General features: G+C 37.0%; 2 protein-coding genes across 2 annotated transcripts in view; one reads left to right on the plus strand and one right to left on the minus strand.

Moving 5' to 3' along the window:
- ANKRD45 (ankyrin repeat domain 45) overlaps window positions 1–25,168 on the minus strand; it is a 51,574-nt gene that overhangs the window by 21,299 nt on the left and 5,107 nt on the right. Inside the window, exons 2-3 of the mRNA XM_055318995.1 lie at window positions 19,677–20,046; window positions 6,993–7,160 (exon numbers count right to left, since the gene is read on the minus strand). Coding sequence (XP_055174970.1) covers window positions 6,993–7,160; window positions 19,677–20,025 — 517 coding nt within the window. The 5' untranslated portion in view covers window positions 20,026–20,046. The remainder of the gene's footprint in view (window positions 1–6,992; window positions 7,161–19,676; window positions 20,047–25,168) is intronic.
- TEX50 (testis expressed 50) lies at window positions 100–1,603 on the plus strand. Its single transcript, XM_055318996.1, has 2 exons — window positions 100–423; window positions 1,388–1,603. Exons 1-2 carry the CDS (start codon window positions 100–102, stop codon window positions 1,601–1,603), a joined length of 540 nt encoding a protein of 179 aa, XP_055174971.1.

The following is a 25,168-nucleotide window of genomic DNA, read 5'->3' on the forward strand; positions in this document are numbered from 1 at the left end:
TAAATGTTGAGTGGAGCACCATATTAACTGATTCCCAGAGCAATTCTGCTCTGTGACCAATTTTTTGGCTATCGATTTTTTTTTCCCCAATTGAGAAGGATGTCCATTCAAGGACTATCCCTGACATTTTCTCTGTTGTTTATCTGCTTCCTTAGGGAGAGCTTCTGCATTTGTGATGGAACAATCTGGACAAAGGTCGGATGGGAGATTTTTCCAGAAGAAATGCATTATCTGAAAGTTAAGCCTTCTCCATCTCACTGTCTACCTTACCCTCTGGACAAACTATGCTGTAATTTTGCTAATATGGATATATTTCAGGGTTCTTTACAACTCCTTTATATTTTAGTACAAGCTGTCTTTTTAATCTTGTCTGTTTTATCTGTGCATTACCTGTGGATGAAATGGAAAAAACATCAAAAAAAGGTGAATTAGTAATGCAAATAGTAATAGTTATAAAATACTTAAGACTTTAAAACATAAGATTATCAGCTTCTTTGAGGGAAAGTAGCATGTCTTATTTCTCTTTGTAACATCTCCTTGCCTCCCCACCACTCACCCTTCAACATGTAGTACAGTATCTTGCACATACTAGGGACTCAGCAAATGTGTATTGAATTAGAAAGTCCTTAAAATAATATAGTTCATCCTCTCTCAAGTTACAAAATATATCAGGAATGTAGTAAGCTATAATGAGTAGAATGGGTAGGAGATGACGTTATCTGTCTGGGGCCATAGGTATAAGTCATTCAATCTTTCTCCGCTGCCTCATCCTTAAAATGAAATATCTGGATGAAAGACCTGTTAAGTCCTTTCCAGATCTATCTAAGAAAGATAAATATGAAAAAATAATAAAAAATATAAAAATAAAAAAAGAAAGATAAATATGTCAAAGTTACATATATTTTCCTTTTTTAAACAGACTATAAACTAATTTCTAATGTTAGGATAATTTTCTGGGAAATGGTACTCTTAAACTAATTTCCCATTTTGCCAATGGCACTGTATTTTGAGGCAATCTTAAAAGCTCATTGACCTTCACAAGAATTAGATATTTATAAAATTACTATGATTTGATTGCATTATACATTGAGGCTGCTTAGTAAGGAGAAAACATTTAACTAATATTCAAGTAATTTCTTTCAGCAGAATGCTCTTATAAAAAGCACATATTAAATGCTTGTTGATGGTGAGAATGATTACTATAAATTTATAAGGGAGCATATACAAAAGAGCATTTCTTCTGCATTTACACCTTTCTCCTACAGTAACCTTTCTTTTATATAGATAATATGTAGTGTTTAGAGTTTAATGTACATATCTAGAAAACAAATGTAATTTGAACTACAGTAAGAAAAAAATCTGTAATATCATCTTTTTCTTCTTTTAGCTGAAAAAACCAGCCTCCACAGATACATTTGGTAATGACCTGGAAAATCAGTCCATCTATGACATTGATCAAATACTCTGCCGGCTGGTGGCCACAACATCAATGATGACCAAGTACCTGAATCAGGTGTCCCATCATCCTCCAGCTAAGAAAGTCAAGCACCGAAAACTAAAGAGGAAGAAGTATGAAGGAGGAGAAGGAGCCAGGGGATACTAGACCTATCCATGTGCAAATGTAGCTCAGTTCAATATGAAGATTACACAAGAAATCTGTTGAGACAACTCATGTAAGGATAAAAATGGTTCTTTGAGAGCCTTTGTAATTTTTTTTTTTTGTCACAAACTTTACTGAATCTTTCCAAAGAAGTATGGGTTGAAAAATTATTCCCATTCAGCTAAAACAGCATCCATACTTACTAAAGTACCAAGAAAAAGATTGTATACAATCACTTCTTCATGTTTAAGTGTTTTTTTCTTTTTTGTGTGTTAGATTACTAATCATTAACCAAAATTAGAATAGAATCTTGATTTAGTGTTTCAATAAATCTCTGATTTAAATATTTGTGAAGTGCCTGGATAGCTCAGTGCCTGTTTCTTAATCTCAGCTCAGGTTTTGATTTCAGATCTCAGCTCAGGTTTTGATTTCAGCGTCATGAGTTCAAGCACCGTGGGCATGGAGCCTATGATGATACATAGATAGACAGACATAAATAGATAAAATTAATTTGTGATTTTTCTTACTTTCCCGAACGGATTTTTTGGCCACACAAAAAATTTTAATTTCCCATCTCAGATTACTAAAATAGTATGGAAATATTAAGAAAAAGAATAATTTTTTTAAGTATGAATTTTTTGGGATCCTTGGGTTACTCAGTGGTTGAACGTCTGCCTTCAGCTCAGGGTGTGATCCTGGGGTCCTGGGATCGAGTCCCATATCAGGCCCCCTGCACGGAGCCTGCTTCTCCCTTTGCCTATGTCTCTGCCTCTCTTTGTGTCTCTCATGATTAAATGAAAAAAATCTAAAAAGTAAAAGTAAAAATAAAAGTATAAAATTTTCCATTTTCATTATGGCAAATGGTGAATTAAGTATTAATATTTTTAAAATATCAGGCTTTGGTTGATAAGGTACCTCAATTTTTAGAACATACTCCATACATTTGTTGATCAGCCACCTCAATTTTTATAAGTACGGTGACCATATTTTTTTCCAAACAAATTGGGAGACTTATCTGAGGACTAGGACGGAAGATTTGATTTTAAAACATGTTGAAAACGCCAGAAAACATATTTCCCATAATACCTAAGGGAGGAAAAAGCTTTTGAAAAACAATTCTTTTAAAAAAATTATTGAAACAGTCATAATTCTACAATCTTTACAAGTAATAGAATAGTGCCTGCATAGGTTACTGTGGATTATTAAGTTTATGATTCCATTTTCCAGACTCTCCTCCTTACTTTTACTCTCCCTTAGCACACCCCTTCTCGTACATCTCCAAAAATGTTTCTTCCAACCCTTTGGAGTTCTGACCTCTTAACCAATTCCCTCTAAAAGAACACTGATACAAATTTATTTTAATGGGAACTCTTGAAAAGTCTCCAAATCTGAAAAATCCAAAGAAATTGATCTTTAATAGCAGAATTATCAACAGTGTGGAGGAGACTCTTTTTAGGGTAGGTATTGGAGTAGACAGGCTTTAACAGGATGCCTGGCCAACAGTCTGGAAAGTTAGAGACCTGTCCCAAGAGCATTCCCAAACAAACCCATGAGAAGCTGGATTAAACCAGACAGGCCCAAGACAAAGAAGGTGAGAAACCCTGATCAGGTAACGAAGAAAATATGCAAAACTCTGCTCCCAAGAAATCCCCTCCCCAAGTAATGAATATTCCACCCTCTAGTTAAGAGCTGTCAATAAAAGATAGAGACCCAAAGCTACGGCATGCAGCTCTCCCTTGAGCTCACCTACGCTCATATCTCAAGAATATACTCTCACTTTAATAAACTTTCCTACTTGCACCACTCAATCATTGTGGTTGGTCTGTCCTTGACACCAAGAGCCTTTGATGATATCCCGGGAATGGGTGAGGCAGAGGCCTCCGGGCCAGGGAATCTTCCCAGTTCATCTGGCAACATAAGGAGTCTTTAATCGCTTAAACCTCTCCAGGTGACTCCTACTCTAATTACTAGAATAAGAAATAGCAGTGGTTTAAACTCTCTTTAGGCTGATTAAACAAATGTTAAGTGTTTTCATAAGTAGTTTGTGTTTTTGACATTCCACAACTACATTACAATGAAGCTCCAATCCTTATAATTCTATCACTGATCTGAAAACAGAATATTAGTTTATAGTACTGCAGTCTCCTTTTATCTCAATTATTACTAAATGTTATGTATAATACCCCTAAGAATGTAAGGACCCAAACTAAACATATGGATATTAGGAAAAAGGAAACCACTGGAACTCCACACCCATAAATTCCAAACTGTTCCTTTTCAGAAAAGTTACAGTAAAATTTGTCCCTGGTTTGTGTTTTTTTAAGTACCATGGGTCATTCTTCAAAAATGGATTTTAAATTACACAATGTGAATTTCAGCTATAATAGCTATTCATGGGAGGTCAATTAAATTCGTTATTTTCTTTTTACTTACAGATCTAACCATGAAATTGAAAGTATTCTTAGAAATATTGCCCTAGAAAACATTTAAGTGGACAATTATCTGTAAAATAATCCACAAGGTATATAACTCACCTTTTTCTTCCCAAATGTGCTATTTTCCTCCAATTTCCTTTATCTGTTCTCCCAGTCCTTTCTCATTTTACTGATAAGCAAGTTCCTTATTGCTACCAGGTGAATCTTCCTAAATACCACTTTCATCCTCTTCCTTTTCTACATAAAACCTTTCAGTGGCTCCCAATTGCAACAAAAATGAAATGAAAACACCTTAGCCTGGCATTTCAGCGTATAATCTGGCTGTAATAACAGCAGTAGCATTTTTCAGGTGCTGATCACACACCAGGCCTTGTGGGAAGTGCTTTATATCATCTTATTTCATTCCTCACAACAATCCCCAAGAGGTAGGAACTATTATTGGATGCTTTTTTCTGGAAAATAAACTAAGGTTTAAAGAATTTAAGTACCTTGTCCAGGGTCACATAGGTTTCAAGTGGAGACACCAATATTTAAACTCCAGCAATTTGATTCAAAAGCCCATGTACTTTCTCTTTTATGATTCCACCTGTGCTGTAGCCTACCTTGGCAAATTATGACTTGCTATTCTACTAAGGCAGTCTCATCACTCTCCTCCCAATTTGCCACTTTCATTCCCAACCCTCAGCCTGTGCTCACACCCTGTCCCCTTCTATTCTATTAAGATCCTACCTATTCTACAAGGCCCAGCTCAACTCCAATATGCTCGAACTTCATATTCTCCGACCACCCCATAGCATGGACCACCTCCTCTGCTAATTTTAACCCTTAATTATAGTCTTTCTGGTGTTGTCTATAGCTTATCATCCCTCACCTAACAAATGTCCAGAGGGCAGGAACAACCAGTTGTACCTACAATAATGCTATTATCATGGTTGGCATTTTATAAATGCTTGCTGACAGCATAAATGCGGAGAACTATGCAAAATGAACACTGTGAACTTCACAAGTACTATTTTTTTAATCAGTGTGTGTACACATACATAGTTACACAGGTATTATCTCCCTGGAATCTCTAAGCTATGTTCTACAGGATTGTGTAAATGCATTAAGCAAAATATCACTAAAACTCAAAATAGCACATAGCTTTTGACCTTTGAAGCATTAACATACGTGCAGAAAAGTGCAAAAAATTATAAATGTACAGTTCAATGAATTTTCACAAATGAATACACCATGTAACCAACCAGTTACCAGATCAAGAAAGGACATTGTGGGATCCCTGGGTGGCGCAGTGATTTAGCGCCTGCCTTTGGCCCAGGGCGCGATCCTGAAGACCCGGGATCGAATCCCACGTCGGGCTCCTGGTGCATGGAGCCTGCTTCTCCCTCTGCCTATGTCTCTGCCTCTCTCTCTCTGTATGTGACTATCATAAATAAATAAAATTTAAAAAAAAAAAGAAAGAAAGGACATTGTACCCTAGAAGTTCCCCTCATGCCAGAAAGGTAACTGCTATTCTGATTTCTAATACTATAGATTAATTTTTCCTGGAAAGTCTTTTTTTTTTTTTAATTTATGATAGTCACACAGAGAGAGAGAGGCAGAGACACAGAGGGAGAAGCAGGCTCCATGCACCGGGAGCCCAACATGGGATTCGATCCTGGGTCTCCAGGATCGCGCCCTGGGCCAAAGACAGGCGCCAAACCGCTGCGCCACCCAGGGATCCCCTAGAAAGTCTTTTTAAATTATTATAATTGTATCTAACTGGGAAAGCAAATAAATATATGACTCAAATATGCCATTTTACAAAGGGGGGGGCAGCCCAGGTGGCTCAGCAGTTTAGCACCACCTTCAGCCCAGGTCGTGATCCTGGAGACCTGAGATCGAATCCCACATCAGGCTCCCTGCGTGGAGCCTACTTGTCCCTCTGCCTGTGTCTCTGCCTCTCTCTTTCTCTGTGTCTCTCATGAATAAATAAATAAAATCTTTAAAAAAAAAAAAAAAAAGAATGGTCCACTCTGCTTAAGTCTCTTAGAAAATGGCCCTGAATTTAAATCTTACATATATTCTTATAGGAAATTATTGATAAAATTGTTACAAATTAGTCAATAAACTAACTTCCAATATGTAGTTTCTATAAGTACAATATAGGCAATAGCAATAGCAAAAGAGAAAAAAAGAGGCAGATTTCACACACTATCACCAACAGTGACTGTGATTCCATGTACAAATAAAACATCTTGATAAAAGGTGAAAATGCTAATCATCTCTTGGTTTGTTGATGGTATAACCTACAACTCAGGAAAAAAAAATCCATCACTCAGTCCGTTTGCTACTATCACCAGCCAGACTCCAAGACCTGACCTTTACTGCCTACCTGCTTGGCCTCACAGATCTCTGTCCTACTTTTTCCCTTAATCTCTTCTTTCCAGTTTATCTCTTAACTCAGGCAAACGGAAACCAAAACCACACCTTAAGTGATAGCAACTGCCCTGCAAGGCATCCAACCAGCTCAGACTACCCAGACCAGTTTGAGCTTAACCCCTGACGCACAACTACACTGGTGTGCCATGGAGTGACTTCTAGAATGACTGACAACTACCTTTACCTCATTATAATACTAAAATCTCCACCCAAGGAGGAGCAAAAGCCTCATTTACATAACATACAATGTATGTACAGGAATGTTCCTTAAGGTGCATGTGGGATCTTACGCTTGCCTCTACAAACAATGACAAGGATATCCCTTTTTAAACATTCATTCTAACTCTAAATAAAAGAAACCCATGGACCCTTGCTTGAGGAGTCACCATTTTGGAAGTTTTTCTCTGTGATCTCCTTATTGGTTACAAATAAAGTTTCCATGTGTGACAACTCACTTGGGGTAGTTTCTATGTATGACTTACCAAGGAGTGTATTCACATTAATTCAGTTACACTACTACCTGTGGGCCTCCTTACCTGCCCAGTCCAGGAATTCAACACACTCAGTCTGGGAATACCGAGCAGCAACATCTCGAGCTCTTTCTTCTCGGAAGTTCAGAGCTTCTATATCAACATCCAACTCCACTAGTGCTTTCAAAGTTTCCAAACGACCCCAGGCTGCAGCACAGTGTAAGAGTGTGTAACCTAACAAATAGAATGAAGATGGTCAGGTCAAATAGACTATTGCTTTAGGCTGTTTTACTGAACAGAAGATCTTAATGACATTCAAATCTTGAACAATTACTGTGAGCTAGGCACTATTCTAAGTACTTTATATATGATAAACTAATTTAGTTCATAAAAACCCTATGAAGTCAGAACTATCATAATCCTCGCTCTCCAGATGAGGAATCAGAGGTCCAGAGAGGTTAAGAAGGAAACTCAAATCCAGAAACTTGCCCAAGGAGCACAGCCAGTAAATGATGGATGCAAGATACCAGCACAGGTATCCTGAAGTCTGAGTTCTTCAACATCTTCTAAGAAGACAGCAACCTCCCTAGAAGCAATCTATTTTGGAACACAATTAAACCCATTACTCTAGTCTAAGGGATTTTCAGTAAACTCAAATTATGCTAGCATTATTGTCAATAAAATCATATGAATTATGACAACAGTGTAAGTCTTTGGTTTGGAAATTAATCATTTGAATTAAAACTGAAATCATGACCCATCAAATTATAAAGTTGTTTTTTAGACTTGCTGAGACAACTACAATGAGGGTAAAAAACAAGGAAGGTATCATTAAAATTTTTTCACACTGGCTTAAAATAATCAAGTCAAAAGTTCATTGTTTTAACTTACCCACAGGATATATTTATGACTCATTTAACTGGCCAAGAGGCATGTATTGCTACTACAAGAAGAATTGAGCAAAAGAATGATTACATGTCCTGACTCTACTACATACTGGGCACTTTATGTACTACTATTTCTTTCAACCCCTTCAAGAACCTATGAGGTTGGTATTGTTAGCCCCATTAAAAAATAAAGGAAAGTGAAGGTCAGAAAGGCTATCCCTTGCCCAAGGCCATAGGTAGTAAGCAAGACTCAAACTCAAACCCAGGTCTGTTGCCAAATAAAGGGTTTATAAGGAGTAGGAAACAGCACCTTAATGCTTGTCACTGAGCAGAGTAGGGAAAAAGAGAATAGTGATTCCTCCACTTCCTTCCAGAAACCTCTCCTTGACTCCCTACTTGCCACATTCCCACCATCCCAGGTCTATTTTACATCAAGTTGTAAGGATATCATTAACAGAAGGGTTAGTAAGGGAATCAAAAGGAACATGAAGTGAACTACTCCAGGATCAGCCAAAATTGGTATTACATCTCCTCTTTGGCCCAACTTCTTTTTTCTTAATATCACAACAAATGAGAGATTTCAAAAACAAAGAGATAGAGACAGCCCAAAATTTCTTTGTGCCTTTATACACTACAAAAAAAGAAGAAAAGAAATACCCTGATACTACTTTCATTGTTCTTGCCTTTTGTCTGAAGACAGAAGTTTTCAATCAGCCAAAAGATCCAGGTTCCCTGATTTGCTGGGGGAGGGAGGCGCTATCTATTGACAAGATGCTGTGAGCATGAGCAAGAAGCCATTCCAAATGCGATGTCTGGCTCCTTATATTGCTCTTCTCAAGGCTGAAGTTATAGGCCACTGGTAACATCTATTTTTTTCTCTATTTAATATACATGGTTTAAAACAAGAAAATAAGGGGATCCCTGGGTGGCGCAGCGGTTTAGCGCCTGCCTTTGGCCCAGGGCGCGATCCTGGAGACCCGGGATCGAATCCCACATCAGGCTCCCGGTGCATGGAGCCTGCTTCTCCCTCTGCCTATGTCTCTGCCTCTCTCTCTCTCTCTCTCTCTCTCACTGTGTGCCTACCATAAATAAAATAAAATAAAAAACAAAAAAAAACAAGAAAATAAAAATAAATTTAAAAAAAACAAGAAAATATTTCTAAACAGAGGCTTTTAACAAAAAATGTGCATGTTTTTAAAACACCTTTACAGGTGTTTTATCCCTTTGTTGGAAATGATCTGTTTTCTAGAAAGAAACACACAGATCCTTATAGTACATAACTCTATTGCCTTCTCAGAAGAAGAAAAACCATTTAAATAAGATGATTTCAAAAGCATTCAGAAGAGAAAGGGATTTTCCTAAAGTCTTCCCATAACGTTGGTAATGAGTGCTGGGTCCCAGGAGAGGGATACAGAAGGTCACATGTTAGAAATCCAAGTAGGAAAAAAGGTACCATAAATGGAACTGGGAAGGATTGGGGCTAATTCTAAGAGAAAAATAATCTCTTTGTGGAAGACTCCTGGTTACTAAATACAGAGTGACTAAATACTAAAAGACCACTGGTTCAGTTACCTAAAATAGGGGCAAGTATACCACAATATGAGCAATACTGTAATACCCAAATCTAATACTGTGATTACTATACTGCCTATCATCAACTGCCTATACCTCAACTCTTCTTTGTCTGGTAAACTCTTGGTCATTTTCAGGATTCAATACAAATATTGCCTCCTTTGTGAAACCTTCCCTGACCATGTCCAATGCTTCCAGGTATAGTTCACTTGTATCTCTCCTCTAAGCTATCTCATACCTTATCCCACCATATAGTAATTATTTATTTACAGATGTGTTTTCTGCTAAACTGTAAACTTGTCCAAGGGTGAATTCATTCAGCTTTCTATCCTGTTTCCAGGACAAGGTCTGGCTGTTCTTCCACCCTTAATAAATCGTTGCTGATTGTATGAGACAAATTTTAAGATGGTAACTAGTTCTGGTCGTGCTTGTTTGAGTATGGTCAAGTTTAGTGACCAAAGCCTTGCCAGAACCAGAGGAGGTTTTATCATCAATAAAGTACAAACTGAAGAGACCTGTCCTTGGATTAATAAGAAAATAAGGCACTTCCCAATAGACCAGAAGTCAGGAGTACAGAGAGATGAGACAACATAACTGTTTCATCCTCCTCCTTCTTTTGGATCAAGTGTCCAATTCTCCAGTATTTAATAGGAAAGGAAATCCTGAAAGTAAACATGGTTCATCAATCACCTTGAAAATCATTTTCTTTCCACTTCTCAGTATCATCCACAAATAAATGGCATAAATCTTATTACTTTATAGACATATGTACTGCAGTCCTTTAACCAAAAGTCTTTTAATTCTAGGCCAATGGGTTCTTATGTTCCAATACATCCTCAGAGTTATAGATAGATAGATAGAGATAGATAGATAGATAGATAGATAGATAGATAGATAGATATACACACACACAATGAGTTGTTCAGCCTTTTAAAAAGAAGGAAATCCTGTCATTGCAACAACTTGGATGAACTTGAAGGACATCATGTTAAGGGAAATAAGACAGAGAAAGCCAAATACTGTACAGTATCACTTTATGTGTCATATAAAAACAAAGAACAAAAAGCCAAAAAAAAAAAAAAAAGTTGAGCCCATAGAAATAGAGTAGGAAAGTGCTACCCGGGATCCCTGGGTGGCGCAGCGGTTTAGCGCCTGCCTTGGGCCCAGGGCGCGATCCTGGAGACCCAGGATCGAGTCCCACATCGGGCTCCCAGTGCATGGAGCCTGCTTCTCCCTCTGCCTGTGTCTCTGCCTCTCTCTCTCTCTCTCTCTCTCTCTCTCTGTGTGTGTGTGTGTGTGTGTGACTATCATAAATAAATGAAAACTTAAAAAAAAAAAAAGGAAAGTGCTACCCAGGGACAGAGGGGCGAAAAAAATAGGAAAAGGTTGGCCAAAGGGTAAAAACTTTCAGTTATAAGATGAGTAAGTCCTGAGGACCTAATGTATAACATAGTGACTATAGTTGATCATTATTTTATAATTGAAATTTGCTAAGAGAGTAGGACTAAAATGGTTTCACAAAAACAAAAACCACAACCTCTTGGGACACCTGGGTGGCTCAGTGGTTGAGCGTCTGTCTGCCTTTGGCTCAGGGCATGGTCTTGGGAGTCCCGGGATTGAGTCCCACATTGGGCTCCTTGTATGGAGCCTGCTTCTCCCTCTGCCTATGTCTCTGCCTCTCTCTGCCTCTCTCTGACTCTCACAAATAAATAAAATCTTAAAAAAAAAAACACACAATCTCTTGATTTGATCTGTTCTTTCAGGTGAACAAAGCTCATGGGACCTTGAATCATACAAATGAAACAAGAAGCTTACTGGTAAACTTTAATGTGATTCATTATCTTACAAAGATTAAAATAATAATTGCCAAGTGGACTGGTATAATTAGGTTGGCCAGTTCATGCATACTTTATAAAATCATCTTCATGGAATACCAAATCATTATCACACATAATGCTCAGAATACCACTTGATTCCTTCCTTTCCCTATAAGAAATTCTACACTGGAAACAAATATCACTAGAAGATATAAGGGGATAGCTGTATTGGTTTCTTTGCTGTCAAAACAAATTAGCACCTAAAATTTAGCACCTAAAAATAATACCCATTTATCATTTCATAGTTCTGAAGCCCAAGTTCAGCATGGTTCAGCTAGGATTGTGACTTAAAGTCTCAGAGGCCTAAAATCAAGGTGTTAGCCAGCCCACGCTCCTATTTGCAGACTGCAGGAATTTCTGATTCCAAGCCCATTTAGGAACTCATTTGGCTCATTTAGGATTCAGTTATTTGAGGTTGGAGGGCTAAAGTCAGATTCCCTGCTGGCTGGTTGTCAGAAGCCTTTTTCAGCTCTGCCTGCTACCTCCATTCGTTGTCACCTTGTCCCTGTATCTGCAAACAGCAACACTACTTTCTCATGCAAGAAACCTCTCTGATCTCCTTTTCTAAATCTCTTCTAATCCCAGCTAGAAAAATTCCTCTACTTTTAAGGACTCATGTGATTAGACCAACCTTCTCAAAAATCTAGGTTAATCTCTCCATTTTAAAGTCTATATGGGGGTGCCTGGATGGCTCAGTCAGTTACGTATCTCACTCTTGATCTCAACTCAGGTCTGCATCTCAGTGTCGTGGGTTCAAGCCCCGTGTTGGGATCTGCACATACTTTTAAAAATAAATAAAACAAGCTTCAACACTAGGTAAGTGTACTTCAGGTTTTTGATAGAGAGCCTTAAAGAAGGTTTCTTCTATTTTGCGAAGAGCATTCATCATGAATGAGAGCAACAGTTTTTTCAAAAGACTTTCTTCATCTTTTGAAATGATCATGTGGTTTTGTTCATTCATCCTTTAATGTAGTGAATTATACAATATTTTTTCTAATGTTAAAATCAACCTCGCATTAATGGAATAAACCCAGTCTAGTATATTACATTTTGTAATATGCAATCTTAGATTTAATTTGTTAATATTATATTTAAGATATTTGCATGTTATTGAGATTGGTCTATAATTTTTCTTTCTACTACTGTCCTTAACTAGTTTTTCTATAAAAGTAGTTTCTCTCATAAAATGAGTTAAGCAATTTTTCAACTATCTTTATGTTCTCCAAACATTGTATAAGCTAGAGATTACCTTTCCCTAAAAGTGCAATGAATCTTACCTTTTAAAACATCTGAGTTAGATGGGGGTGGGGGAAGGAGGCCTATTTTTGTTATTCATTTTTTTCAAAATAATCATTTATCTACTCAAGATTTCCATTTTTTTAAATTAATTTTGGTAATTTATATCTTATAAGAAAACTGTCAAACATTTCATCCATGTTTTCAAATGTATTGTCATAAAGTTATTTATAATATTTTCTAATGATTTTCTCTTCAAATTTTTACTTAAATCCTAGTTAGTTAACATATAGTGTAATATTGGTTTCAGGAGAATCCAGTGATTCATCACTTACATATAACAACCGGTGCTTATCACAATAAGTGCGCTCCTTAATACCCATCACCCCATCTAGCCCGTTCCTCACCCACTTCCCTCCATCAACCCTGTTTGTTCTCTATTGTTAGGAGTCTCTTATGGTTTGTTTCCCTTTCTCTCTTTCTCCCCCTTCCCATTTGTTCATCTGTTTTATTTATTAAATTTCACACAAATGCAAGCACATGGTGTTTTTTTCTGACATTTCACTTAGCATAATATACTCTAGCTCCATCCACATCATTGCAAATAGCAAGATTTTATTCCTTTTGAGTTAACATTCATTGTATATATGTATGTGTGTGTGCATATCCATTAGTCAATGGATATGACTTCTTTAAGTCTTAGTTTCTCCTGTGTGTATGCTCCATTTTATAAATTTCTAAATATTATTTATGCTCTCTACTTCTCTGATATTATCAAGTATCAAAAATTATCAATTATCAAAGGTTTTTCAACTGTCTTTTTTTAAAAGATTTTATTTATTTATTCATGAGAGACACAGAGAGAGAGGTTGATTTTATTTATTTATTCATGAGAGACTCAGAGAGAGGCAGAGACATAGGCAGAGGGGGAAGCAGGCTCCTTGCAGGGAGCCTGATGTGGGACTTGATCCCAGGACCGCAGGATCACACCCTGAGCCAAAGGCAGATGCTCAACCACTGAGTCACTCAGGCGTCCCTCAACTGTCTTTTTCACTAAACTAGATTTTGGTTTTGTTAATCTTCTCTATTGTTTCTTTATTTTCAGTGTCATTATTTTACTACTACTTTTTTCCTACTTCTACCTTCTTTGGATTACTCAGTTGTTTTTCTTTCTCTACCTCCTTGAGTTAAATGTCTTGTTTATGATTTCCAATCTTTCTTATGTTTCAATATATACATTAAACTGGAATTTAACTTTAGTTTTTTCCACAGGTCTGACATAGAGTGATCCTGTTGTCACTTACATAAGTTCTAGTGTATTTTCTATGACCAAGAGATGATTTAGAGTGTGCTTTGGTTTCTAAAATTATAGGGCGGGATCCCTGGGTGGCGCAGCGGTTTAGCGCCTGCCTTTGGCCCAGGGCCGATCCTGGAGACCCAGGATCGAATCCCACTTCGGGCTTCTGGTGTATGGAGCCTGCTTCTCCCTCTGCCTGTGTCTCTGCCTCTCTCTCTCACTGTGTGCCTATCATAAAATAATAAAATAAAATAAAATAAAATAAAATAAAATAAAATTATAGGGGATTTTCAGTTATCTTTTTGTTACTATTTTCTAATCTTATTTTATTGTGGTCAGAGAAAAAAGACTACATGCTCTAGATCCTTTGTTGTTTGTTGAGACTTTATGGACTTACTTGTGATCAATTTTTTAAAAATATTCCATGTAAGCATGAAGAAAATGTATATTCCCTATTTGTTGGAGGTCACTGTTCTATTTTCTACAATGACTATGTAATATATTTGCAATCTGAAAAAAAAAGTGACTGCATAAAAAGAGCTAATTAGATCATGACTGCAAAACTAAAAAATCCTCAAAGGAAAGAAATAACATTATTATTATTAAACATTTGCTGTATATCAACTTACTATGTGCCAACTACTGTGATAAAATATTTATATTTACTATTCTATTTAATCCTTACAACATCCTATAAAGAAAATATAATTATTCCCATTTTGCAGGTGAAGAAACAGAAGCACAAAAAGATTAGATAACTAGCCCAAGTCATATAGTTAATTAAGAATGAAGTCTGTGGGGGCATCTGGGTGGCTCAGTTGGTTAAGCATCTGACTCTTGATTTTGGCTCAGTTTGTAATCTTAGTGTCATGAAATGGAGACCAACAGTGGGCTCCGTGCTGGACATAGAGCCTGCATAAGATTCTCTCTATCTCTAAGGGACAGAAGAAGGTTTATTTGAACAAATTATAGCTTAGAACTTCCCGAATCTGGAGAGGAAAACAGCATTCAAGTCCAGGAGACACAGAGAACACCCTTCAAAATCAATAAAAATAGGTAAAATAGTAAAGCTTGTAAATTTCAAAGATAAAGAAAAAAGTCCCCCAAACAGCTCAGGACAAGAGGTCTTTAACCTGCAAAGGTAGAAACATAAGGCTGGGAGCAGACCTATCCACAGAGAGCTGGCAGGCTACAAAGGACTGGTATGATCTATTCAACATGGGAAAAATGGGGAAAATATGCAGCCAAGAATACTTTATCCAACAAGGCTGTCATTCAGAATAGAAGGAGAGATAAAGAGGTTCCAGAATAAACAAAAACTAAAGGAATTTGTGAAACTAAACCAGCCCTGCAAGAAATATTAAACAGGATCCTTTAAGCAAAAAAAGAGCCCAGAGGATCCCTGGGTGGCTCAGTGGTTTAGCACCTGCCTTCAGCCCAGGGTGTGATCCTGGAATTCCCGGATCGAGTCCCACATCAGGCTGCACGGAGCCTGCTTCTCCCTCTGCCTGTGTCTCTGCCTCTCTCTCTCTTTCTCTCTGTGTCTCTCATGAATAAATAAATAAAATCTTAAAAAAAGAAAAAAAAAAGAGAGCCCCAAAGTAACAAAGACCAGAAAGGAACACAATCTACAGGAACTTTACAGGTAACACAATGTCACTAACTTCATATCTTTCAATAACTACTCTGAATGAAAATGGACTAAATAAATGCTCATCAAATCAAAAGATATAGGATATCAGGATAGATGAAAAAACAAGATCCATCTTATATGCTGCTTACAAGAGACTCATGTTAGACCCCAAGACACCTCCAAATAGAAAGTAAGGGAGTAGGAAACCATTTACCATGACAATGGATATCCAAAAAAAGCTAGAGAAGCTATTCTTATACTAGACAAACTAGATTTTAAACCAAAGACTAGAATAAGTGATGCAGAAAAACACTATATCAAAATAAAAGGGTCTCTCCAACAAAAAGATCTAACAATTGTAAACATTTATGCCCCTATCTTGGAAGCAGCCAGCAATATAACCTAATTAGCAACAAAATTAAAGAAATCCATAGATAGCAATACAATAATAGTAGGGGACTTTAACACTCAACTTACAGCAATGGACAGATCTTCTAAGCAGAAGATCAATAAGAAAATAAGGGCTTTGAATGACACACTGGACCAGACGGACTTCACAGATATATTCAGAACATTCCATCGTAAAGCAGAATACACATTCTTCTCAATTACACATGAAATATTCTCTAGAGTAGATCATATAAAGAGTCACAAATTAACCAATAGAAAAAGACTGAGATTATACCATACAAATTTTCAGACCACAGTGCTTTAAAACCTAAAGTCAACTACAAGGGCAGCCCCCGTGGCTCAGCAGTTTGGCACCACCTTCAGCCCAGGGCATGATCCTGGAGACCCAGGATCAAATCCCACATTGGGCTCCCTGTGTGGAGCCTGCTTCTCCCTCTGCCTGTGTCTCTGCCCCTTTCTCTCTGTGTGTGTGTGTGTCTCTCATGAATAAATAAATAAAATATTTAAAAATAAATAAATAAAGTCAACTACAAGAAAAAATTTGAAAGGACCACAAATACATGGAGGTCAAAGAGTATCCCACTAAAGAATGAATGGGTTAACCAGGCAATTAAAGAAGAATTTTTTAAAATACATGGAAGAAAATGAAAATGAAAACATAACAGTTCAGAACCTTTGAGATGCAGCAAAATCAGTCCTAAGAGGGAGGTAAGTATATTGCAATACAGGTATTTCTCAAGAAATGAGAAGTCTCAAGGCTGCCTGGGTGGCTCAGTGGTTGAGCGTCTGCCTTTGGCTCAGGTCATGATCAGGGGTCCCAGGATCAAGTCCCGTATTGGGCTCCCTGCAAGGAGCCTACTTCCCCCTCTGCCTGTCTCTGCCTCTCTCTATGTGTGTCTTTCATGAATAAATAAATAAATAATATTTTTAAAAATTATTTAAAAAAAGAAAGAAAAGTCTTAAGTATACAACCTAACATTATACCTAAAGGAGCTGGATAAAGAAAGCAAATAAACCCTAAATATAGCAGGAGACAAAAAATAATAAAGATGTAAGCAGAAACCAATAATAGAGATCAAAAATATAGTAGAACATATCAACAAAATTAAGAGCTGGTTCTTTGAAAGAATTAATAATACTGATAAACTCCTCAACAGAGTTATCAAAAAGAAAGGCTAGAAGTCCTAGCCTCAGCAATCAGACAACAAAAATAAATTAAAAAACATCCAAATTCATCCAAAGAAGTCAAACTTTCATTCTTTGCAGACAACATGATACTCTACATAGAAAACCCAAAGGATTCCAGCAAAAAACTGCTAGAACTGACTCAGGAATCCAGCAAAAATCACAGTATATTATAATCACTGCACCGAAGTTAATCACATTCCTATACACTAACAATGAGGCAGAAGAGAAATCAAGGAATCTATCCGACTTAGAATTTCACCAAAAACAACAAGATACCTACAAATAAACCCAACCAAAGACGTAAAGGATCTGTACTCTGAAAACTACAGAACACTTATGAAAGAAGTTGAAGAAGACACAAAGAAATGGAAAAACATTCCATGTTCATGGATTCAAAGAACAAATATTGTTAAATGTCTATGCTACCCAAAGCAATCTACACATTCAAAGCAATCCCTATCAAAATACCATCAACATTTTTCACAGAGCTGGAACAAACAATCCTAAAATTTGTATAGAAACAGAAAAGACCCCGAACAGCCAAAGTAACATTGAAAAAGAAAAGCAAAGCTGGAGGTATCACAATTCTGGACTTCAAGCTGTATTACAAAGTTGTAATCATCAAGACAGTATGGTACTGGTACAAAAACAGACACATAGGTCAATGGAATACAGAATAGAGAATGGAATAAAAAAAAAAAACCACAAATGGACCCTCAACTCTATGGTCAAAGAACGAATATCCAATGGAAAAAGACAGTCTGTTTAACAAATGGTGTTGGGAAAATTGGACAGTCACATGCAGGAGAATGAAACTGGACTACTTTCTTACACCATATACAAAAATAAACTCTAAATGGTTGAAAAACCTAAATGTGAGACAGGAATCCATCAAAATCCTAGAGAAAATAGGCAGCAACGTCTTTGACCTTGGCCACAGCAGCTTCTTCCTAGACACGTTTCCAAAGTTAGGAGAAACAAAAGCAAAAATAAATGGTTGGAACTTAATCAAGATAAAAAGCTTCTGCACAGCAAACAGTCAACAAAACTAAAAGGCAACCTACAGAATGGGAGAAGATATTTGCAATGTCTTATCAGGTAAAGGGCTAGTATCCAAAATCTTTTTTTTTTTTTAAAGTATCACACTCATCTCTAGAGAAGACATACAAATGGCCAAAAGACACATGAAAAAATATTCAACATCACTTGGCATCAGGGAAATACAAATCAAATCTAAATGAGATACCACCTCATACTGGTCAGATGGCTAAAATTAACAAGTCAGGAAGTGACAGTTGTGGGGGAAGATGCAGAGAAAACTTTCTTACACTGTTGGTGGGAATGCAAACTCGTGCAGCCACTCTGGAAAATAGTATGGAGGTTCCTCAAAAAGTTAAAAATACAGCTACCCAGGACACTTGGGTGGCTCAGTCAGTTGTGTCTGCCTTCAGCTCTGGTCAGTATCTCAGGGTTCCTAGATCAAGGCAAGCATCCGGCTCCCTGCTCAGGGAGGGGAGCCTGCTTCTCTCTCTGCCTCTCCCCCCCTGGCGCATGCTCTCCTTTTCTCTCTCTCTCTCTCTCTCTGTCTGTCAAATAAATAAATAAAATCTTTCAAAAAATAGAGCTACCCTGTGACCCAGTAATTGCATTACTAGGTATTTACCCAAAGGATACAAACCTAGTGATCTGAAGGGGCATATGCACCCCAATGTTTAGAGCAGCAGTGCCCACAATAGCCAAAATATGGAAAGAGCACAGATGTCCACTGACAGACAAATAGATGAGGAAGAGCTGGGGTGTGTGTGTGTGTGTGTGTGTGTATATAATTCAGCCATCAAAAAGAATGAAATTTTGTCATTTGCAATGATGTAGATGGAACTAAAGGATATTATGCTAAGTGAAATAAATCAGTCAGAGAAATACAAATACCATATGATTTCACTCATATGTGGAATTTAAGAAACAAAATAGTGGTACATAGGAAAAATATATAGGAAAAATAAGATGAAAACAGAGAGGGAGGTAAAGCTTAAGAGACTCTTAACTATAGGAAACAAACTGAGGGTTATTGGAGGGGAGGTGATGGGGAGATAGGATAACTGTGTGATGGGCATTAAAGGGCACATAATATAATGAGCACTGGGTGTTATATGCAACTGATGAATCACTAAATTCTTTTTTTTAAGATTTTTAAAAAATTATGAGAGACACACAGAGAGAGAGGCAGAGACACAGGCAGAGGGAGAAGCAGGCTCCATGCAGGAAGCCCAATACAGGACCTGATCCTGGGACCCAAAGGCAGATGCTCAACCACTGAGCCATCCAGGGGTCCCTAAATTCTACTTCTGAAACTAATAATACAGTATATTAATTAAACTGAATTTAAATTTAAAAAAGTCTTCCTCTGCCCTTCTCCCATCCCACTCATGAATGCGTATGCACACTGTCTCTCAAAAAAAAGTGATGTGTACTTAACTACTATGCTTTACTATATCAACATGTATATAGTATACATTCATATATATGTATACACATATAATATACACAAAATATAAAGAAGGCACATCAAATTTATCCAACTTTAGAGATAGTATGTGGCATCTTTAGATAGTTCTAAGTAATACTGATGAGAGAAAAAAGACAAAATACCTCTGGTGGTTTTTTCATTCAGATTCACACCATACTTTGCCAAAGCTCTAATCACATCACTTTGCCCAGCCATGCAAGCCGCATACAACAAATTTCTCCCAACGATGTCTTCTTCCAAGAGTAGCTGCATGGCCTGTTCATGATGAGGGTTCTCAGGATCCTCAAAAATCTTCTGCAAACCTTCTACATCCCCTGTGAGAGCAGGTTGTAAGAGAGGATTAACAGTGCCTGTTTCCTCTGGTTCTTTCCCTTCTTCTTCTTCTTCTTCTTCCTCTTCTTCTTCTTCTTGCTGTGAGAAAAATATTGACTTTTCTGAACTCTCTGATTCAGAAGGTCCTTCTGGCTCCATTAACACCAAAAATACCTGAGGCTAAAAAAAGAAAGTAATAGTAATCTACTTGAACAAATCAATATTTGTTTATTTGCTTATTTTATCAGTCAACTGACAATATAGGTGGGATAAAAATACTTAACTAGTTGAAAATAATTATAAAATAAGACACTTCATCCATGCAATCAAAAAGTTTATTGTGCACACTGTCTAAATATATACTAAAATGCTAAATGTGTGATATAAAGAGTAAATTCAACCGGAACAGAAGAAAAAACAGATCAATGTGGCCAGATTTATTAGGAAAAGATTCAAAGAGAATGAATGTTGAACAGATTCACTTGCCTAAAAAAGGGTCCATGCTGGGGGAAAGTGAGAAACACAGAGGGATTACTGGAGCCAGATTAAAACTCTTAAAATTAGGCACTGACACTGAGATAGAATTATTCATTCAGAACTGTTCACTGAAAGCTTACTAATATTATAAGCGCTGTGCAGGCACTATGTAAATTACAAGAAAGAACCAAATTTATTTCCTGCCTTCAATGACTTACTATTTCAAGGGAGAAAATATGACACAAAATAAGTGTGATAAAATGTAACATGTGCTAAGTATCATAAGACATGAAGTATGCTATGAGAGTTCAGAAGGAATGAGACTAATTCCAGGCACAATTAATCAAGGAATTCTTCATGCTCACTCTGGCAGAACACATACTAAATTGGTAATGATTCAGAGAAGAGTAGCACAGTGCCCTTCATGTGTATAGGAATGTTTGTTGCATCACTGTTCTTAACAGCAAAAATCCTGGCAGGAAAACAAAGCCCAAGAAAAGGAGTGAGCATAAACTGTAGCATATTCATACAAAATAGTATAAGTAGTTCAAATGAACATATTATAGTGATACCATGTGGTAGGCAACTTCTAACATGGCTTTCAATGACTCTCACCCTGTCTTACCCTGTCTCCTGGTATTCATACTCTTGTGTAATTTCCTCCCCCTGAAATGCAGCCTGGACATAGTGACTTTCTTATAATGAAGATACAGCAACAGTGATGGGATGTCATTTCCACAGTTCAGTTATAGCAGATTGTGACTGGTGTTGGTATTCTCTGACTCTTCTGGTGTGTATGATGGAGAGGGCCATCATACAAGGAACAGAGGGCAACCTCTGGCCAATAGCCAGGAGGGAACAGAAGCCCTCAGTCCACTAACCCATGAGGAACTTAACTCTGCCAACAACCACTGAATGAGTTTGGAAGTGGATCTGTCCAGTTGAACCTTGAGATGACTTCAGTCACAGGCAACACACTAACTGCAGCTTTGTGAGAGAAGCCAAAGTAAAAGATCTAACTAAGCTGTGCCCAGATTCCTGAGCCAGAGAAATTGGGAGATAATGAATGTGTGCTATTTTACACTATCAAAGTTTGGGGATAATTTGTCATGCAGCAGTAAGTAACTGAAGCATATAATATAAATAAATCTTAGCAATATAATATTAACAGGAAAAAGTAGATCCAAAAGTATAATCTTTTGGATTATATATACCAAGATATATTTCTGTAAAGTTCAAAGCAGTTAAAATTGACTTTTAGCAATGCAAATAGACTCAGGAACACTATTTAAAAAAAAGAAAAGCAAGATTCAACACAAGATTTAGGACATGTTTGTGGCAGGAGGGTAGGAGGAAGACACAGGAAATGGGATACATGATTCATATAGTTAGTAAAAAAATAAAAATAAAAAGTATTTAAGCTGGGCCATAAAGAATAGGCAAGATTTGGTCATTCAGAAATCAGAAGGAAGGGAAATCTAGTTAGAATAATATCTCTATCTATCATAGCCCTACATTAATCTCTACCTTCACTAAATATATAAATACTTGTAAGCTGTTGAAGTTAGGAATTCTTTGATTACAACAGAAAGATAATAAGATTAGCTTTCAAAAGTAAGAGATTTCCTCACATAACAAGAAATTTAAAGGTGGAGATGGTTCAGCAGCTCAAAAATATAGATCCAAGCTCTTTCTAGCTTTTTATGTCATCATAGAGTGTAAGACCTTCATCATCATGGCTGTTGCCTCATAGTGACATGAGAGCTGTCATAATTCCTGGCATCACATCTGCATTTGAAGCAGGAAAAAGGCGGAATCCTCTAGAGGATATCTATGCCATCCATCCTTTTTAAAAGGAAATAAAAAAAAAAATCTCTCCGAACAAGCCCGAACAAAGGCCAGATTGTATCCCTTACTTAAAAGAAGCAAAAAAAATAACGTTTCTCAATTTTCCTGCTTTTATAAGAAGCAAGCAAGGTATATGGGGTGAGAATGGGAGTTGTTAGCCAATCAACGATGACTCCACCATAAGATGTGGCCCAAACTTTATCTTTGAAATTGTTTCATTTAATTCCTTCATTTTACAGAATATAAAGAAAACCTATAATCCTTTTGAGTGCTATCATCTAACTCTCCATCTTCCCAACACACACACACACACACACACTTTCTTAAAGAATCCCAATCTCCATTTTGGAGATTTCTAGTGAAAGATAAAGGAACTTTCCACTATGTAAGCCAAAGAAGCAAGATCCTCCTACTCTCCGTCTCAGCACAAGGTTGGGGGCAAGAATATAAATTAGGCTCTGCCAATCAGCTGCTCAATCCTAGGATCTTGGGACTCTTTCTGCTGTTGTTTTTAATTATTTCATTTTTTATTCACATATAGCATTGTATCAGTTTAACGTACACAACATAATAATTTGATCTATGTATACATTATAAAATGATCACCAGGGTAAGTTAACATCCATCATCTCACATAATTACAAAGTTTGTGTTGCAAACTTTTAAGATTTAATCTCTTAACAACATTCAAATACAATACAGTATTGTATTTACTTCAATAGTTATGTTAACTATACTCGCTATGCTGTACAGTGCATTCCCAGAACATATTGATCTTATAAATGAAAATTTTTACCTTTTGGCCCTCTTCACCCATTTCACCTATCCCTAACTCCACTTCTGGCAACCACCAATCTGTTCTCTGTATCTGTGAGCTAAGTTTTTCTAGCTTTCACATGTGAGTGACCAGGATCTTAACACCTGAACAAGGGACACATTAACATGAGGCTAATTGAAGGTCATTCATCGGTGACAGCAAGGTTGTACTGATCAAACTTCTTGCTATGAGAACATGCTGTGGTTCTTGTGGTCTGACCCTCCAGAGTACCCTTGGTTCCTGCTCATTTCCAGGCTCCTCATGATTATGTGAGCCTTTGATATAGTACTCAGACATAGCTGTCTTCCCCAAAATCTGATCTCCCCTTCCTTAGGAACAGAACCCCATTCTTTTTTTTAACCACACATTTTTTAAAAACCAATATTTATACTGAAATAAAACTATCTCTTAGTCTCTCTTGCAACATGATGTGGCCATAAGTCCAAATAGTAGACGTAAGAAGTTATATAGCATGCAACTTTTAGGAAAGTGTCATTCCTTCTCACTGGATTGCAAGCATGTCTAGAGTTTACACAGCTAATTTAGACTATGAGGTAGATGTCCTGTCCAAATACATATATGCTATTTAATATATTGTATTATACATAGTATATCTAAATTATTTTATTGTATTACATAGTTATACATGATAGTTAGTTAATGATATCTTATTTTAATTTTATATATGTAAATATATATGTATATATCTTCTATTAATAGGGTAACCTGAGGCAGCCCTGGTGGCACAGCAGTTTAGCGCCACCTGCAGCCCAAGGTGTGATCCTGGAGACCTGGGATCGAGTCCCACATTGGGCTCCCTGCATGGAGCCTGCTTCTCCCTCTGCCTGTCTCTGCCTCTCTCTCTCTCTCTCTGAATAAATAAATAAATAAATAAATAAATAAATAAATAAATAAATCCTAAAAAAAAAAATAATAGGGTAACCAGGGGCACCTGGGTGGCTCAGTGGTTGAGCATCTGCCTTTGGCTCAGGTAGTGATCCTGGGATCCTTGGACCAAGTCCCACATCAGGCTCCCCACAGGGAGCCTGCTTCTCCCTCTGTCTATGTCTCTGCCTCCCTCTGTGCCTCTCATGAATAAAAAATAAATAAAATATTTTTTAAAACATAGGGTAACCAAATAACTTACTGTCAGTAGTAATGGACACTTTTGTCTGGATACATTGCATATATGGGGTATACTTGCATGTTTATCATTAACCAAAATACTACTTATACTTACTACATGTAATATACTGATGTTTTTATTTCCATTATATATTTTTTAATTTTTTATTTTTTAAGTAATGTCTATATTCAATGTGCGGCTCAAACTCAGGACCCTGAGACCAAGAGTCACATGTTCTACCAACTGAGCCAGCCAGGCATCTCATTCCCATTATAATTTTTAAGGCTGGCGCCATCCACCAAATTGATTTTATGACCCACTAATGGGGGTACAAGCCACACGGTGAAAAAACATTAGTTTTGAATAACCTCTATGGAACTATAGCAGGAAATCAACAAGAGAGAATTTAACAGAAGTTAGACAGCATGTGTTTATGGTTAATAGCTTGGGTGACATATGTTTCGATGTACCCAGGGTCCCATTTACATCTGTTCCCCTGCTGTAATTTTTAATGGCATCCTCTTTTGCTCTCAAGAATGTCTATCATTACCACACAATAAATTGTTTTGTTACTCTATAAATAACAATGTAATTTTCTAGAACATATCTACTATAGATATGCATATTCAAACTTTAGAGAAGCAGAATATGCTTTAAAATGCCTTTCCTCGAGGGCTTATTGGGGGCCTGGACATGAGACCTTGAAGATACTGAGAAAATCCTATTTACATCTCATACATATTCCTGTCACTAGGTCTAGAATAATGATTTTTTCTCCTCCATTCCTACTAGCCAAATCCTACTTAGGCCAAGCTATAAACCTATTTTCTTCCTAAAACTTTCCTTGACTCTTCTCTAGAATGTACATAGGCCTCTCTCTTCTATGATCTTCAAAGGCCATTTTATATAGCCTGTAACATACAACTTACCAAGTATTAAATTATTAAATTATTTTCTATTTGTTTCAAGTATAGAAGACATCTACTTAATTAGATTATAAACTGGATGAGGGTAAGGATCAAGGTTTACATTTC

This window comes from Nyctereutes procyonoides, unplaced genomic scaffold, assembly GCF_905146905.1.
Source record: "Nyctereutes procyonoides isolate TBG_1078 unplaced genomic scaffold, NYPRO_anot_genome, whole genome shotgun sequence".
NCBI classification, from domain to species: Eukaryota; Metazoa; Chordata; class Mammalia; order Carnivora; family Canidae; genus Nyctereutes; species Nyctereutes procyonoides.